Source organism: Adelges cooleyi, unplaced genomic scaffold (genome assembly GCF_023614345.1).
Source record: "Adelges cooleyi isolate 19-005CV unplaced genomic scaffold, UGA_ACOO_1.1 ACOO_flye_CR_arks_rails_tigmint_CR_PRNA_108, whole genome shotgun sequence".
Classification (NCBI taxonomy): Eukaryota; Metazoa; Arthropoda; class Insecta; order Hemiptera; family Adelgidae; genus Adelges; species Adelges cooleyi.
The window spans coordinates 2,835,373-2,851,794 of NW_026095761.1; the positions used below are offsets into that span (position 1 = coordinate 2,835,373).

Here is a 16,422-nt window from a genome sequence, read left to right on the forward strand (position 1 = left end):
TTGATTATTTTAAACATTTGCACATTAAAACAAACATTTTACCTTTTTTTTTGTTATTTAATTTTTTAATAAGTTGCATGTAATCAAAGTACGTTACGTTCTATCATATTTTTAAAATATTCATCTGTAATGGTTAGACATTTTTTTTTTTTTATGGCTACTAATAGTGTAAACAAATAATTTTGTAAAAATCAAATGTTTTATGATTTTACTTGGCATATATAATAAGTGTAAGTAGTGATCGTAGTATATTTTTTTTATATTAGATTCATTTTTTTCAAGTTACTAAAAAGTAATGTTGATTTATTTTTTTGAGAGAGGCCCCCCTGGTCAAGTTGCACCACTGTACCTATCTAGTAAAAGGGTATCTATTAAATTAAATGTAATTGTTGTATACAAAATTTAGAAATAAAACGCCGTTTTTCCGAGACCATTTCACAAAATTCTTCTCTTCAAAACCCTGTCATACACTTTTCTAGATCCATAAAAAATAATTAAATTTCCTGTTTCACGTTCTAATCACAGACTAATATTGTGAGTGAATTATTATTTATTTTCTCATAAGATATACAGTATACTATTATATTGCAATTATGTGTTATAACAATATAATTATAAAGGAATACCTTTTAAACTGCATAGGGCATCTTAAGCTCACTTGGCCTCTGGCCCGAGTTAATATATAAATACTGAAAATCAGATTTTTTTTATTATTTCCAATAAAAATAATTTATTATGCATGTTATGCTCACGAGGTAAAACATAACTATTTTTGTAAGAGGCGCGCAATATATAAATGTATAAAATAATTTTTTTTTTAAATTATAAATTATAATACTTTGTTTTTAAATTTTAAATACATAGACAATCTAGACTATAATTAACAAATTTTAAAGAAATACAATAATAGTAGTTATAATAATAATTAAAACTAATAGAGTCAATTAATAACAATGATATAGATAGTTTTTACTTAAAAAATAAGAGCACCACGATTTAAGTAGTTACTTTAAACGAACATAAAATAAAAATTTCTTTGTAGTTGCCACAGTCTTATATAACAACATATATATATAGATATTAAATGTTTTATTTATTTTATTTGTTACCAAAAGGTTATAATTTTTTCTCAGAATGCGTTCATTGTATTTAAAAATAATCAATAAACATTGGCTGCTATAAACTTGTAAACGTAAAATATGGTCAACATTTACTTAAATTTAAAATTATATTATATTTAATTGAGTTAAATAAATTATCACAAATAGCATAGGACAGAGTACAAAACATATAAAATATTAATTAACCTTAATCTAACACTTTGGCAACCAAATTAAATGTACAGAACATAATCCTAATTAATAATAATATTAAAAAAAAATATATATTACCAAGAAATCAAGACTAAAACAGGCAACAACTTAAATAGCCGAGTAGTATCGTGAGACAAATAGTTGATGAACGAACGTCGTATTTGCTTGGTTGTCCTGCTGATGACGTACCTTTAACAAAAATAATAAATTACTAAATCTATGATCGACACATTATAACTATAAAAAAAACATACTTGATGCCAATTTTTTGTTATACACCGGGCAATTCTGATAAGGAATTTTCAGTTTAACATTTGTGGGATAATAACCAGATATTTTCAATGTTTGCGAATGCAGTTGCCCTGTCGTCAGTAGTTTGCTGAAGTCGGATTCTAATTCGTTAGCGATTGCTCCTGATGAATAAATAAAAATATATCGTTGTCATTGAAATACAGGTTTTTTTCAAAACGAATACTTTTGTCTTTGTCACTTTACCTTTGAAGTGGACTAAATATTGAATACATGCTCCGTTGTGTAATATTTTAGTCTTCCTACTATCTACTGCCAACATCCATTCGGGGACGCCCAAAGCGTTCCTGACGGCTTCGAAAAAGTGGGTCGTCTCGAATTTTGTAGTTTTCCTCACGTTTACATACTTGATAATATCTTTATCGTATTCAATATTGGCACATGCTAATTTTTCGTAACCATTTTTTGAAAATACCACAATCGATCGACCAACAGCTGATATGTCCCCTTCTATAAGATTAAATGTCATTATATTATCAGTATAAGTGTACAAAAATGAACATGACAAGTTTATTACCTAAAGGTAAGTTTGGATCTGAAAATACCATCGAGTGCGATCCTATGTCTATCGTGCCTAGACGTCCCGATATGTCTCCAACATAGCATCGTAGCGGTTGGTCGGAACCACATTCGTCTTCATACAATTTAACCTAATGTCGTTTAAAAAAAAATAAACATAAAGGTTTGTCTTAAATCATTTCTTATTTATTTTATCATCTAACATTTAAAGGATCGGCTAGCTGAGTGTAATACGGGTTCCAAATGTATCCGGCTGCTGTACATCGTGTTCCTAGATCTTTAACAGTTGCATCAATACCGACTGGATTGACATAAATTGCCCATTTGTGACCTTTAGTCTAAAAACAAATGTATAAATAAATATTACAGAACAATTGTAAAACTATTTTCAATTTTCAAATTACCATGTTTCTGTTGTACGACCCCGGATACTGTAAATTGACTTCTATCACCGTATCACTTTTGCTTCCATCATTATAAATCAATTGAGTCTTAAACAACAATTTTACATAATTCAAACTATTAACTTAAGCTTTTAAATTGGACACAGCATATTAAAAATGTAACAAATTTCTATTTCTACCATTCGTATGTATCCTTTAAGGAATCCATTCGGATTATGAAATGACGCCATCGCTCGTATTTCTCGAGCTTCTGAAGGAGCGTATCCCCTCTCTATCGTCGAACACATTAATCTGTTATCCAAAATTAAAATATATTAGTTACGCTACTTTAATAAAAACTTAGTTTGCTTGTTTATGGCAAAAACTACTATATTTTGAACATGTTAAACATAGTATGTAAAAAAAGTGTTAGTTTTAGTATGAAGTGAGAACTTGATTTTTAACTAAAACCATTCTCGTTTCTTAAAGTTTAATAAATAAATAGTTAAACAATCTAAATTATAATTAATAAGTTAACTTAAAATATTATTATTGCTTTAAGTTTATTTGATAGTTTACTTGCCTTTTTTTGGAAGGCATTCCATGAATAATTACAGATCGTCCCAAAAATACCAACTGACCAAACAGCTGAGCATGAGTGTCATTGCCGACAGCTGATATTGCTCTGTCTCCTTGAATGGAACCAAACCGCATACTCCAATCGCCATATCGTAGCTGTCCAGTTAATTTATTATTCCACGGATCCCACACTTCGTATAAGTTAGAACTTTCACACGGTAAATCTAAGCCACCATCGACTGGATTCTGTTAAGAAACGAATTATAAAAAAAAATCTCATTGTACAATAATTAAATACATCAAAATTTAAATTACTTACCGAATAAACATAATAATTGTAAGCGCCTTGTACACCTTGTAAATTTATTTCAAAATCGACCGGATCATATTCGGAAATTTGAAATAGTTCAATTTTACCAGACACGGATATTTTTTCATCATCGCTGTACCAATCTTTTACAACTGCTTTTCGATGCCAAACTTTTTCAATTCTACGTAAAATAAAATGTTGTTGAATAATTCTATTGAAATAAAAGTGGTTTTTCATTCAGCATAGGAAAAAGCATAAACTCGTTTATATATACAAATTAAAATTATTAAGCTTCAATTATTATTATTTGACTAACTAATATTATATTATAAGTACATGCATAGCATTTGTCAGTTTTGAAACCGTACACCAAATTTTTGAAATTTAAATGACTGTTGAACTCTGAAATACTGACCACAACCACCAATCCACCGCGTTAACAGAAAACAAAAAAAAAAACTATACTTAGAACAAGCTAATCGATCGCCACGAGCTTCGGGTCCGTGATCACCATAAATGACAAGTGCTTTGCCAATAATAGAATGTATTCCGAATAACGACATGTATTCGTCCACAAACATACGTCTACTCACTCCTATAGAATTCAATTTATTTCCCGCAATCGACAAAGTATCTAACCGAGAAGACAGATCGCCTACACTACAGTACTTGAGAGATTTGCTGCACATAGATGTCATGTTGTTTTTAACTACCTAAGTTTAAAATTGAAATTTCATTAATATATTAATACATTAAACATACGTAATCTGCCTAAAAAGTTCGCGGACTGATACCATAATTTTTTATTTTAGATAAATCATGCTAAATAAATTGCATCCTCTTGTAAAATAGCCATGTGGAGGCAATACTGGGACATAGTCCACGCGGCAGCTGAAGAGCTTAACTTCTTAGAACTTTTAGAGATGTGAATAGCCTGATTTAGAATTTTTGAGGCACCGGACAAAAGACAAAAATCAGCCTATTATTAATGTAATACTAATAAAATTATGAACTGTAAATTAAATCTAGTAGGTGGGCCCCGGGTCCACATGAGCCCTGGAAAAATACCCATAATGTCCTTGCGTAAATAAGGCCCTGACAGATGTCTTGAGCAATGTAATCAGAGACGAGACAAGTGTATTGCAACATATGGAGAGTGTTTTGAAGGGGATGAAATTTACTTAACATGATTTATCTAAAATAAAAAAAGAAGGCATCAAATCGCTTATTATTTGGACAGATTACGTAAGGTAATATGTACACATATTATCGCTCTCATACAAATTGTTAATTTTTTTTAACGACCAAGACTGGCAAGAATTTTTGTTTTAGGATTATAGTCAAATAAATTACATGTATACGTCTGTAAGGCTGACTGTTTTGTTTAATCAAATAATATTTGGGTGATTAAAAAATTGTTAACCGCTATTTCTACATAGTTGCTTTCTGTTTGAGAGAAACAATATAATACACACTTTAGCTGTACACAAATGTCCAAACCTTATGGGGATCATATATCGCTCCGGCGCTTTTACATCGTTCTTGCCAATTGTAAAAATCTTTACCAGGAGGATTCGTGTTAACCGACCACCTATGTTGATCTGAGTTTTTTAGTGTAGTGCCGTCGGCATGAACTAAATTTTCAACTATTACTATAGTCTCTAGAGCTCCGATGTCGACAGGTTGGCGAAATATTATTCTACCAACAAGCGGATATCGGTATATTGCCTCAGCTGTTAAATATGGTACTTTCGTTTGAGATCTAGGTCCAAAATACGGCAACAGTGTAGTACAAGTCCAAATATTGTTATCTCTGAAAATTCAAACTTAAAGTTAATAATTTTGACCTGTCGTTAGGGAAATTTTTAATGTTTTAAAAGATATATGTATTAATAAAAAACAACATTTTAAAATTACTATTTTGTCATGAACAAATAAAACGTCTTATGTTAAATTTACCACCCTGTGTACATGTTTAATACATAAAAAATATTAAAAACTAAGCAAGCTTTGTATCAAAGCCAAAAATATAAAAAATTGAAACAAACAATTTACTTGTATAAAGCCAAAGATCGATGAATAACACTTCTCGTACCAAATAATGGCAAAAATAAATCCCAACTAGAACCGTCGTAATTGTATTTGCCGCTTAAATCGCCGATTGCGTATTCATCTTGGGTTATTCTCTCGATGGGTGCAGGAAACGTTTTACCAGTGGGGTTATAAATATTGCCAATACCCAAACAGTTGACATTTTGGTCTAATGGCATTTTATACGTTTTTGGAATAGGAGGCATTTCATGTAATCTCAAAGCAACATTAATTTGGTTGGTCTCGGCCTTCGTGTAAATATGTGTTATTTCAAATGGCGATCTTTGCCAAAAAACTAGTTCAGCTTTAACATCGGTTTCATTAATCAATCCTCTATAAAAATTAAATTAAATTTATAGATAATATATCAAATTAAAATTAAAATGCAAGAAAAGTTAAAATGCATTTATAATTTAACAAAAATACAGTTATTTTAAACAAATTATGTAATAAATACTATAAAATATACTTAGTAAATTTGTATTACTTTAATGTGATGCCTTTTTTTATGTTAATTTGTGCACAGTCTAAAATATTGTCAACACGATCACTGTCAAATATCACCATGTACAATGCTCTGCTCTCGTACTCGATATCAAATGTAGCCAGATTCGGATCCCTTATTAATGTTTTTTTTCCAATGTTGACTGGACCGAGACGAGCAGTTAAATCGCCTAAACCAGTTGATTCCGGATCATATACAATTTGTAGAGCATCACAATTGAGTTTAGATTTATCTAAAAAACATCAATTTAAAATATTAACGAAAATAATGTAAAATTGTTTACCTATATATACATACCCAAATGTGTCTCTAGAACATCGTTTGAAAATATTTTCCAGTTGTGAGATGTAACTTCTCGTTTTAAACTTTTTCTATCGTCAAGATCGGTATATATGATAGCGTCCATTAGACTACCAGACATTCCGACAGCAATAATGTAAATGCTGCCAAAAAATCTGGTTTGAAACTTTGCTTGAGCCACTCTGATATCGGAATCTTCTTTAGACTGTTTGAAAATAATTATTTTAATTTGACAGTTTATACAGGTTATACAAATAATGTTTTTTGAGAAGACATGTCAAATTATAGTGTACAGAATACATAAAAATATATACTCTAAAAAGGGACAGAAGGGCCTAAAAAAATTATTAAGAGCCTACAGGTACCACAGCAGAAAATACACACCTTGAAGAGAATAGTTGTTAAAAAGAAGTTCAAAAATAATACAAGAACAACGACTATATGTATGGAAATTGCATGGGAGAGAAAATTGGAAACTTAGGTGATTGAATCCAAGAAATAGATAGTTGGGAGTATCAGCAAAGGAAGAAGAAAAAAAAGACCTAAATGTATAAAATTAAAATATAACATACCATGATAGTAGAACATATTGTTTTTCCATTTGTATTTTTTAATACTAATGATCTATGCCAAATTCCTAGTCGACCTGTAAGTTCCAAAATTGACTTGGATATTGAAAATTGTAAACGTGTATCATTTTCAATGGTTAATTTTCCAAATGTATCATCGAGATTATACAACCTGTAATTAAAATATAAGTAAAACATTATGATATAATATTATTAATTGTATCAAAAAAGTAAAAATTGATAAAAGAAAATTGTTATAGTCATTTACTTGGATCCTAGATTTCGATCAGTACATCGTTCTTCTAAAATTGAATAATCAACCGGAAATTCTCTAATCTGCCAAGACCATTCCAAGGAATCTCCAAAGTTGCTCAACGATACTGATAATAAAATGATATCTTCGAGTGAAGTGTGTTGAGAAAACAATATTGAGCCATGTATTTGATGTTGAGAAAACTGTGTAACCAACTGAGCTGTAGAATTAGCATTAACAAATTCATCTGAAACAAATAAATATATATTTACCCATTTGAAATTTTAAAGATAATATTACTAATTAAATATTATAACATACTATTAAGTCTTAATGGCATTAAGTATATTCAAGTATAACGATTTAACAAAGTTGTAGACTTACCATCGTCAAGACTTTCACAGAGAAAGAACGAAAACAAAATGAACGCGACCAAAGATTTCCAGAAAACCATCTCGAGGGTTTTAATTTATTATATTATTTTGTTCATTAGATCATTGATTTAGAATCGAACGTCCGCCGTCTGCCTAATAGAAACCAACAAACTTCATTTCGATTTATTCAAGTCAGATAAACATTAAGAAACTGTTTAGTAACATGATATTAGTACAAAGAAAGAGAAATTTAAAAAATTACAAAACTTTACGGTCACATGACACATCTACACTGATATTTGATAATACTATTTATGTGATATCATACAACTACAGATTAAACTGTGATACAAGGTACAACCTTATCGCTTGTCAGAATGAACCACTACAGTGGTAACTGGTAGTTAATGCTTGTCAGTAATTTTCGTCAAACGTAAAAATGTTTTTAGAAATAAAAAAGATTTACTATATTTAAAATTAAATTTTTTCATTCAAGTAAATCAAAAAATTAGAAATAAATCACCATATTGTTTAACTTAATATATTAAATTATTTTATTTGTTCATTTATCACGTAATTAAATGGTTAATAACTACGATTGACCATTTAAGATCTTAAATCGTGGTAAAACTAAAGTCCGAATTTGTTTGCCCTAAAAGACCTTGAAATATTATGCACTTCAAAATTATGAAAAATATGCAACTTTTTTTTATCCATATATTTTATAAGCGAAAATGGCCTTTTTAAAACTTAATTATAATGTAGCTCCATACTTTATTAAACAATTATATTATACTATTATACAGTATCTAATAAATACTAATTAAAACCAATAATAATTATTTTATACTTTGTTTTTGGTTAAAATTCATGAAACAAACTTAATTATTTGAGTTTACATTTTCTAACAATTAAAGAACGATATTTGTATAACTTGAATCAGTCTTCTTTTGAATAATTTATTTATTTAGTCAACCAACACAAATTAGGTACATACAAAACTCAAAAGCATATTACAAAATAAACAATTCAAAAGATTATTAGTAGAATTGCAAATAAAATATTATTTTTCATGCATAATTATTAAGAAAAAAAGACGAAAACTAAAGAATATAACTTTTTATGAATTGTTTAACGATATTTTAAAATATACAGAATTATTCAAATATGTTGTTATCCATAAAAAATTTACAAAAACAACTTTTTCTTCTGTTAAACAATTCGTCCTCATTAAGCTGCATAGAACATACACCGAAAAACAATATAAAAAATTATACTTATTGATATTATACAATTACTAAAAATACTATTCTTGTATTATTGCGCATAGTGCCGGATAGAAAAATAAGTAATTAATATTATTAGGAAAAATCACTAAACGTAGAGGAGTTTTAACGGTCGGGTCACTTGTCGACTGGAATTTTATTGATTTTTCACGGCGGCCTCACGCTGTATACAGTATACGATGTTGTACACAGTAGGTATATTTACTCTTTGATAAATATTTGCTTAATTTAAATTCTTTTACGCCGATAACAGCACTTTGGTTTGGGCGAAAACATTTAAAAAAAAACCTAATAAATAGATCGTTTGAACCATTTTACCATTAAGACGTTTTCACTTTGCTCGCTTTCTACAACAATATGCTTAATACAATAACAATAACAATAGCCGTAAACCAATTGGTTACACTCTAACTCGGGCAATACACGATAGAATGCAGTAGCTGCACTACTATAACAACACTACTATCTGCACAATCGGACAAATGATAGCACACGGGGGTATAAGGTAGTTAAAGTAATGTTTTAGTATACGGTAATATTGCTAATTTTTAAACCGACACAATTGCAGTGAAAACGTCCAGAAGTACACAGAACGGCGGGGAGTGTTGTCGATCGGTCATAGGCGTGTTATGTCGTGATCGTTTAAACGACAAAAAATACGATATTATTTTGTATCACACGAAATATTATTGTTCACACGTTTCTTTGGCAATAATTTCTATATTCGAAATAATAATAATTAATCCACGAGTTCAAATCTGAAATGGTAATTGAATGCGATAATAAAATAGAACGGGAAAAGTTGTTCGGCCAAACTAGCGGCGCTCTTCTTCCAGGGTAAGTATTTAGTTTTTGGTTTTGTTCAACTCCATATTTTTGTTGTGTGTTTTTTCATTTTTACGCTTTTTAATATAAAATATTCAATCGAACCTATACATCAAACATTTTAACAATATGGTTTAATCAGGTATTGCAACGTTGGTAGGCGTATGTCTAAATTTAGTTTAACGAATTATTTAAACGTTTTGTATACAATTAAATATTTAAATGAATCGATTAACTATCCGTTAGTGCAGCTGATGACTACAGTAATTATAAAAAAAAACAAATAATAAATATGCCTACATTTTTTTTATAAAAATAGCCCAATTGTTTTGTTATCATTTCAAAAGACAACACGTGCCGCCAATTATTTTATATAAGTAGGTATATTGTACCTATGTATATTATTCAATTTTATTAGTCAATTATTATTATTACTGTGATTAGGTATACTTATTACAGTAAATAAATTATCCGACTATATAAACAAATGCGTGTATTATAGTTCAAATTTCGATAACACCTTCCGATAAATATAATTGTACTAATAAAAATGTATATATATGTTACCAAAGGATATCCGTTCAGGTGATTCAATAATAAATTCTTAAAAATGACAATATACAACACAAATAATAGTTAGATGTATTCGAATTATACCATCGCAATCCGTATAATGTTATTTTAATAGTTTGTCAGATAATAATATTCGGATTTATAATGTATAATTATTAATACAACTATAATAGATGTCCTATTTCTATGACATCCATCGAAATTTATATCGATTCATTTGTCACGCCAAGGTTGGCAAATAGCAATCGCCGTTACATTTTCGGCAGTATAATAATATGGTTAAAATATTGCCTTCGATGTATTCTATCTATACACTTTCCAGTAATAATAATAACAAAAAAAAAAAAAAATGAGAAATTTCTCCATTATAGTAATTTTGAACAGAATTTTTGTATTACACTAGAAATATTTTACGGTACATAATTTTGTATTCAAGTACTTCACATTATACTTAAATATACCTACGTTTTTTTTAGTTATGTTGTCCTGTTAAAGTACATAAATTTATAACGTTTATTCGGTGTACGTGTCACAATAGTATTGCGTTTAGCGTTGAGTAAAGTTTTGTTCACGTGACTTCAAAACTAATGTGGTTTGACTATTTTTTTGGAGAAATTCGTTTAGATAACAAAAGTGATGATAATATTATAATAAGTTTTCAACTTTTTTTTTGTTCGTGTAAAAATTATTTACCATTTTTCTTTCCACAATATTGACGTGCCTAGCTGTTATGTGTCTAATTTTCACTTTCTGATTATATCATGAACGGTAACGAATGCAATTAGTAATGCTCTGTCGAATGCATCCACACAATTATTACTGTGTTCTTATCTAAAATCTTAATTCTTTCTTCTTAACATTGTTAGGGTTATAATTATTATTGCTTTGTATTAATATGGTAATTTCAAAATGTTTATGCACTCGGCGTTAGTTGTGATTTTGTCCAGTTATATTTAAATTGAACAAAAATGAAAACAAAAATGATTTACACTTTTTTTAGCAGTACATAATATACTCAAATTTAACCTTGGTGATTGTCTGGGTACGGTAAAAAGTGGGTTTTCATCATTCCGTGACGACTGCTTGTTATTGTTATGTTTGACCCTGGTAGTACCAGTTAATCTTACTTTCTGTCATGGCGGTATATTTGCCATAAGGAAGTATGTATTTCCTGCTTTTTATATTCCCTTAAAAGTTTGTCGATTCCTTACAAGGGGTTACAATTTAATAAAAATGTAAATAATGTCTATTCAAAAATCCTTGTTAATTGTCTCATATATTGTGTCTTATCGACATCAGTTGTCTACATATTTTGGTCAGATATTATTGCTTCGCAGTGAGTACAATATTAATACTGTATTTATAAAATATTAGAGTACAATATAACTTAATACTTTTTACATTAATACCACATAAGGGTAGACGACCGAGTCGTTACTGGGCTACATTATTTATTTTTTTAAAAATAGTCGAATTCCTTCCAAATATGTATGGAATAATCTTTAGACACTGTACTACCGATAAACGTCGACAACCCCAAAAAAAATTATAAACCCTTTCCCCCAGAAGGGATGGAAACTTTTTCTTTATTTCGTTTTTTTTTTTAGTCGTTTTAGGGTTTAAGGTCTGAAAGTAGATCTTGAATGGGGCTTAAACAATTTTTTCTAAAATCTGTAGTCAAGCTTTTGACTACTAAAAAAAGGGACAATTACACTTTGACCGTAGTAAATTCCTAGGCTGCGGTTTGGGAGTGAATTGACAGTCAATGCAGATATTTTAAAATATGTTTATTATATTGTTTACCACTATGTAAATAAATGCCATTAGGTACAATGCTTTTCGCATCGTAGCTTTTATTTGAAAGTGGTGACCTCCCCCGCTTCAATATGCTCCGTCCCCACTATTCCTCGACTCTACTGTACTGGCTTTCTTTAAAATATTTATACAGCAATAAAACTATCGTTGTAAGGTACTATACTATATTTATGTTCACCAAGAAATTGGAGTGTATAAAACTCAGTATAATAATTATGATGAATGTGTTATCGTTTATAAGTAGCAAAACGACGTTTTAACCACTGCAGTAAACCACAAAGTTACCTACTTGCGTGTCATGGAACATTAGTTTTAAAAAAATGTTCGATAACTAGGGCGCTAGCTGGACTAGTCTTGACTTTTTTTTAATAGCCATCTATAAAATGTACATAACTTTATAATATTGCAGTTTTATATACTAATAAACCATCAAGGAAAATGTATTATTATCGAATTATGTACTAATATTGAACGGCCGAACAAAATATATAACGTTCCAATTCATTATTTATAATACATTTTTTTTGTCGAAAACGGTAACTGTGATTTATTTGCAAGCCGTCTTATTCTGGAAAATTATTATTGTTTAAATTAATTTGATTATTTTTTAACTAAGAAATGTTTTCACAATACTATATTTGATTATATTTAATTCAAAATATGAAAATACGCTTAACTTATCATGTAATATAACTACAGTAAATAATAATAATAATAATTTGATAAATAAATGTTCAAATTGTAACCATCACATATCACCTTAAAAGCTGAACTTTATCATTATTTGGTTCTCGAGTACAGAACTATTATGACTGGATGTGATTAAATTTTTAATTATTATTAAACTAGGCATTTATGAAAAACATGTTTGTAATTTTAAAATAATAAAACAATTATTTTAAACGTCTAAAAAACATGTTAAAAACGCTGTTGTTTCATTTCGAATTGTTCGTATTATTAACTGTTTTAACCTATTTAAAATATTAATCGATTTGGATACAATGTAAAAGCGGCTATTAATCATTTAAAACTTTTTTTTGCGTCTATAAAAACACTAAAAAACATTTATTTACTGATTGGATCGTAAAATATTAGAAATAAATATCAAGCTTTTTATTTTCAGGTACACTGGTCACTGCCCAACGTTAAAATTTCGTTTTGGACAACGATATGGAGCTAATACTTTAGAAATTATACAGGTATAACGTTTTGTAGAAAAAATAAATGTAAAAAAGATCTCTAATAAAACTCTTATTAAGTGATATATTTAGTAAGTATTAAAAAAATATTATTTGAAAAAGTTGTGATAAAACATCAAAGAGAAACATATATATATATATATATATATCACAAATTAATAGGTCATTAAAATATTTATATATATATAATGACCTATTAATTTGTAGAATGATGTAATGAACTAATGAATTGTCGATATCCTGGAGTAATATTTCTTGAGTTGTAAGCATTTAAAGGTATAGACTGGGGTAAGGAAGACAGCATTTAATGCTATTTGTATCCACACGCTCCACTTAATACCCACACCTCCATCGACGACTAAACTTATAATGCTAATAATTCAAAGAGTATTTATTCAAATATGGTTAACGACCCTATTATTAACTTTTATAATATAACTATATAACTATTAAAATATGTACTACGAGTATTAAGTATTTTATTTGAAACTTTTTTTTTATCTAAAACAATTGTTCCATATAAATGTGTAATGAAACTGGAATAAGCTTGTTTATATATTTTTTTATGTCACTTCAAATGTTACATTTAGTCAAGTTTGTGTGGTTTTTGGCTTTTTGTTAAGTACATTTTCTTCTATTACAATACACAGGAACTCCGTGAAAAGGGGGTGTTGAAACAATGTAACCTACGAAATGTATACATACGAGACAGCAGTCCTATCAAACAATTGGCGCCTAAACCGAGTATTGACGACACAAAAATTAACAACGACAAACAAGAAGAAGCGGCTAAAACGTATCAAAAATACATTTTAGGCTATACTGGTAAATGGTGGCATTAATTTTGGGACGGATTACATTTAATACATAGTAGTTATCCTTGCGGTTAATATTGGATTTTTTTTTTTTAAACTTTCTTTTCAGGTTACATCCCTGGGATGCATTTCCGGTATGGCAAAACGTTTTGTACTCTCGCCCGAGAATGTGAAGATAATTTACTTGCTAAAATTTCCACAGAAAAGAGCCGAAAAGCAATAGAAAGACCCGTTCGGTTTCTGCCCCCGAAAATGGTGCCAGATAAAGTGAACGCGCGTCTACAGCACACGCTGAATAAGTACAAAAAAAGCAAAGATTTTAAAGGTTAATATATTATGGATTTTTTTTTTAAATAACGGCTCATGTCGATTAGTTAACTAATTGGCGCATTGATGTTTTTATACAATTGACAACGTCTAAAAAACAATATCTCAGTTATCATCGTTTTGCCACTTGTATCAGCTGTTAGGTTCTGTCTAAAACAATCTCTAGATTTTTCTTTGACACTAGTCTTTTTTTCATGTTTACTTATCACATTTATCCCAGAACTGTATTCTTATCTACGATAATTGCGTGATCCATCAACTGCTGTTCTTCGCATATCGCGCATGACCTTTATTGCTGGTTTAAACCTAACGGCCAACACTTTTTGCATACTTACATTATTGTCGAGTTACGATTAATCTATTTATAGTATTACATTACAGACCATAAAGTATCGGCAGAATTGCCTCCAATTACCGGCTACACGGGCCATATACCAAGGCTTAAAGTGTCTAATATTTCCGTCAGCCTGCCTTTTCATAATTCCGCCAAACTAGGATTGTCGGTGTTGAAACAAGTAAGTCTAATGCGTAATAACTATGAGGTAGTGATTATACTTGATTAAAATAAGATGGACTATAATTTTAGAGAACTCTTAGCTTAATGAAATATAATGGTGTAATCGGTTATTTTTAATTAAAAAACAAAACAAAATGGACAAATTTGGGCATAGTTCAAATAATATTTTATGACTTATTTAATCATTTGTTATTCGATTATTTATCAACCAACTATTTGCTATTTGTTTTTTTTTCTTTTAAATTATCCCGTCTAAGCCCCGATTGGCGGGAATAACGGACGTTAAACGTAATAGAGAGAGAGAGAGAGACATTATTATTTTTGTAAAAGATATTTTTTCTTTGAATTCTTTTTAAAATTGCCGAAAACTGGTAATAGTCCAGTGTTTTACTTAAATAATAAATCTATTCGTTTTAAATAAATAATATTACACTTTAAAATAGGAAGAAATTCAAATCTTAAATCTATACAGTTTCTTTACGACTATTCTTTATTTTGATTAAGAAAAGTCACATAACAATAATTATTATATGCATAATATATAACTTATGTTTTTATTTTTCAGAAAAACGAAAACCCTTTGGGAAAAGAATGTACTAGGTAGTAAATTGTTTGTGTTGGCAGTGCACTAACGATTACCTACTGATATTAGTATTATTATTTATTTATTATTATTATTCGTGTGAATTTATTCAAGTAGCTGTTCTAATATTTAATTTCATATATTAGTTATAAATCAATGTTTTCACTCGCTGTTTTTTTTTTAATTTGTGGTGTACACTGTACAAATTATAGAGTTACCCATATTCGTGTTTTTGTTATAGTATTATTGTTACAAATGGTCCCAGACAAATCATATTATTCAGACAACTTTGTGTGGTGTCAAATTATATGTTTTTAAATAAATTTATAAGTCTGTTTCGTAAATTATATAAGTCGTTTTGACAATACCTATTACCTAAATTGTATCCTCCGGACAGAAGTTGGTTTTCGCTTTTTTATCACGTAGTTCAACATTATTAACGGTCATATTTTGGATTCAGAATAATGGAAGAAGTCTTGGACGAATGCAGTATTATTTTGCAATCAAAAGAAATATAATTTTAATAGATCAGATGTCCTCTGTACTTTTTCCGCCGCTCAAAATAAAGATATAACCCAAAACCTACGGATTTTCAAAACAAAAACTTTAGCCAGAGAGCGGTTTAATGTTGAATGTATGGAAAATGTATAAATTATATCTCCTAACAAAAATTATTTATGAGGAAAAAATACTCACTCTATAATGTTCATTATAATCACCTAAGTGATTTTATTCGGTGTTCTTTAACTTGCATCTAACTGTTGAGAGCTGTTTACAAATCCTGGCTGTCTTTTATTTTTTACATTGCCCTCTACCCTACCCACTCAATCAATAGCCACCGAGTAAATGGTTCCATAACTGTTTGGTCATTATTTTTACTGATTACTGTCACTGTCAAATTTAACCTACTTTATCTAAAGAATATCCTACAAAAGTTTAAGTTGGGAGGCAGTTTTTGATTTTGGAAATTATCTAAC

At 29.1% G+C, this 16,422-nt stretch overlaps 2 protein-coding genes across 2 annotated transcripts; one reads left to right on the forward strand and one right to left on the reverse strand.

Annotated features, from left to right (window-relative positions):
* Positions 1-1,112: 1,112 nt before the first annotated feature.
* On the reverse strand, positions 1,113-7,995 carry LOC126845769 (uncharacterized). Its single transcript, XM_050584658.1, has 17 exons — positions 7,516-7,995; positions 7,147-7,378; positions 6,882-7,050; positions 6,307-6,514; positions 5,992-6,241; positions 5,469-5,837; positions 4,914-5,226; positions 3,879-4,126; positions 3,423-3,594; positions 3,108-3,349; positions 2,725-2,836; positions 2,546-2,632; positions 2,345-2,479; positions 2,140-2,272; positions 1,809-2,072; positions 1,568-1,726; positions 1,113-1,502 (listed from the first exon to the last, which is right to left on the reverse strand). Exons 1-17 carry the CDS (start codon positions 7,583-7,585, stop codon positions 1,405-1,407), a joined length of 3,261 nt encoding a protein of 1,086 aa, XP_050440615.1. The 5' UTR covers positions 7,586-7,995; the 3' UTR covers positions 1,113-1,404.
* Positions 7,996-9,257: 1,262 nt separating this feature from the next.
* On the forward strand, positions 9,258-15,757 carry LOC126838012 (protein FAM166B-like). Its single transcript, XM_050572088.1, has 6 exons — positions 9,258-9,628; positions 13,128-13,203; positions 13,854-14,028; positions 14,128-14,343; positions 14,727-14,860; positions 15,428-15,757. The coding sequence occupies exons 1-6, from the start codon at positions 9,555-9,557 to the stop codon at positions 15,464-15,466; spliced, it is 714 nt and encodes a 237-aa protein (XP_050428045.1). The 5' UTR covers positions 9,258-9,554; the 3' UTR covers positions 15,467-15,757.
* Positions 15,758-16,422: the final 665 nt, after the last annotated feature.

Coding starts and splice junctions, on each gene's coding strand:
- LOC126838012 (XM_050572088.1), top strand. CDS start 9,555: ATGGTAATTGAATGCGATAATAAAATAGAACGGGAAAAGTTGTTCGGC. Junction 9,629..13,127: donor AGCGGCGCTCTTCTTCCAGG/GTAAGTATTTAG, acceptor TTTTATTTTCAG/GTACACTGGTCACTGCCCAA. Junction 14,344..14,726: donor AAAAAGCAAAGATTTTAAAG/GTTAATATATTA, acceptor ATTACATTACAG/ACCATAAAGTATCGGCAGAA.
- LOC126845769 (XM_050584658.1), bottom strand. CDS start 7,585: ATGGTTTTCTGGAAATCTTTGGTCGCGTTCATTTTGTTTTCGTTCTTT. Junction 4,127..4,913: donor CGATATATGATCCCCATAAG/GTTTGGACATTT, acceptor TTTTAAACTTAG/GTAGTTAAAAACAACATGAC. Junction 2,273..2,344: donor AGCTAGCCGATCCTTTAAAT/GTTAGATGATAA, acceptor AAACGACATTAG/GTTAAATTGTATGAAGACGA.